Below are 1,732 nucleotides of genomic sequence, written 5' to 3'. Positions count from 1 at the left end.
GTCCCCGCGGGCACGGCTGATGAGGGTGCCGGCGTGGTGCAGAGCCTCGCATCCCAGCGGCACGACCGCGCCCCCGGCACTCCTGTGCCGCCCAGCAGGGCTGCTGCTGCCTGGGCAGAGGGGTGCTCTGCAGCCACTGCAGCCCCCAGCCCCAGTTCGCTTCCCACCCACCTGTTAGTCCTGGACAGGACCTGACACTCCACAATTTCACCGAACACTTCAAAGCGTTTCTTCAGTTCGCTGGAGCTCATGCTGCTGGAGAGGTTTCTGACGTACACCACCCGGCCTTCCCCCTGGCAAAGCAAGCGAAAGGTTTCAGGCTCTGGGGCCCCGTCGCTGCGCTGCCGATGAGCACTGGAAATGCAGGGCTACCGAGGAGCCCCCGCGAGCCAGCACCGGGATCAGGCTGCGGTGGGGCCGTGCCACTGCAGGCACGGCCTGGTGTCTCCAGGGGTCACCCCCAGGACACCAGTGCTGCAGGGGACAGCCATGGCCAGGCTGAAGCAGCCACCATCCCCTTCTTGAAATTTCTCCTGCATTTCTACGGCTTTTGCAGCTTCTCCCACTGAAGATGCCAGGAGATGTTGCCATGAGCAAAATCCAACTGCATTCCAGGAAAAAATGCCAGAGAGGCATCTGTGAGCGCGCGCGCATATGTGTACAGAACAGCACAGAGGAACAAGTTATTTCCCCACAGGCCCAGCTCCCACCCAGCTCCACGCTGGGTTCCTGGTGTATGGGGCTGCCTCTGCAGCAGGACCACATGTGTAACGGCTGAGCAGCTTCAGGGGTTCCCCAGCTCACCCCACCTCCTGCCAGCACCGACTGCACCGCAGCTCTGGCGCAGAACACTCTGGGCACTTCTGGGCCAAGGACTCCGTGTGTTGCCAATCGCTGGCGGCTTCCGCTTCACATTGGGTTTTTCTCTCCCCCCTCCACCCCCATGTCCTTGTTTAACACTGGCCTTGCACCAAGGGATGCTGAAGCCAGGGCTAATGGGCCCCACCGCTGCTCTTCCGGAGTGGGCAATGAACCGAGGGCTGGGGATTGCTTTGTCCCAGCACGGGGTCCCTGGTCACTTACGATGGCCTTTTCCCGTTTCTTCTCCAGCTGGCCCCGGTGCCCATTCCCGCCCTGACACTGCTTGCCATTCTCACACCTGGGAAGCGAGGAAGAGGAGGTCAGACGCGGGGGTGGGAGGGAATCTGGGTGAGGAAATCTTCAAACATCAAAGAGAAGCTGAGGCAGGAGGTGCCTGCAGCAGCGGGCTGGCGAGCGCTCCAGAGCACCAGCAGCCGAGGAGAGATGGGGTCTGGAAACACTGGAAAGGACACCAGAAAGTCCTTCTGATAGCTGCCAGAGGAGGTTCTCAGCTGGCACTCAGGCCTCCCCAGGCACAGCTCTGGGCCCTGCCTGTGTCTCATCGCTCCCAGAGCCACAGAAACCCTGGGCTGCTTTGCCCAGTACTGCCTCCTCTGGCCATGGCCTCTGTTTGCAGCAGCTGCTGATGTAGTACCAATTATTTTGATAGGTTTTCTTTCATTAATTACCATCTTTATCACTTGGGCCAGCAGAGCAGAGAGATCCAGGGCTGCGATGCACTGGGGCAAAAGCGCAGGGGGCAAGGACAGTCCCAAGAGCCCCCCCTGTGGCCCCCCTACCTGAAGGTGTGTCTGCTGGCGGGTGATCGGGATCGGCAGCACGAAGACCCTGAGCTGGACCTGCTCCGGGA

The 1,732-nt window shown here is 61.0% G+C and overlaps 1 protein-coding gene across 1 annotated transcript in view; it reads right to left on the bottom strand.

The window, feature by feature from the left end:
* The window catches only part of PPARGC1B (peroxisome proliferator-activated receptor gamma, coactivator 1 beta), a gene marked incomplete at its 5' end in the record, with an annotated part of 6,376 nt that overhangs the window by 2,050 nt on the left and 2,594 nt on the right, over positions 1-1,732 (bottom strand). Inside the window, 2 exons of the mRNA XM_008946618.1 lie at positions 123-293; positions 1,084-1,159. Of these exons, the coding sequence (XP_008944866.1) occupies positions 123-293; positions 1,084-1,159 (247 nt within the window). The remainder of the gene's footprint in view (positions 1-122; positions 294-1,083; positions 1,160-1,732) is intronic.

Source organism: Merops nubicus, unplaced genomic scaffold, assembly GCF_000691845.1.
Source record: "Merops nubicus isolate BGI_N331 unplaced genomic scaffold, ASM69184v1 scaffold35968, whole genome shotgun sequence".
In the NCBI taxonomy this organism is placed as follows: Eukaryota; Metazoa; Chordata; class Aves; order Coraciiformes; family Meropidae; genus Merops; species Merops nubicus.
This window is presented reverse-complemented; position numbering and strand designations above follow the sequence as displayed.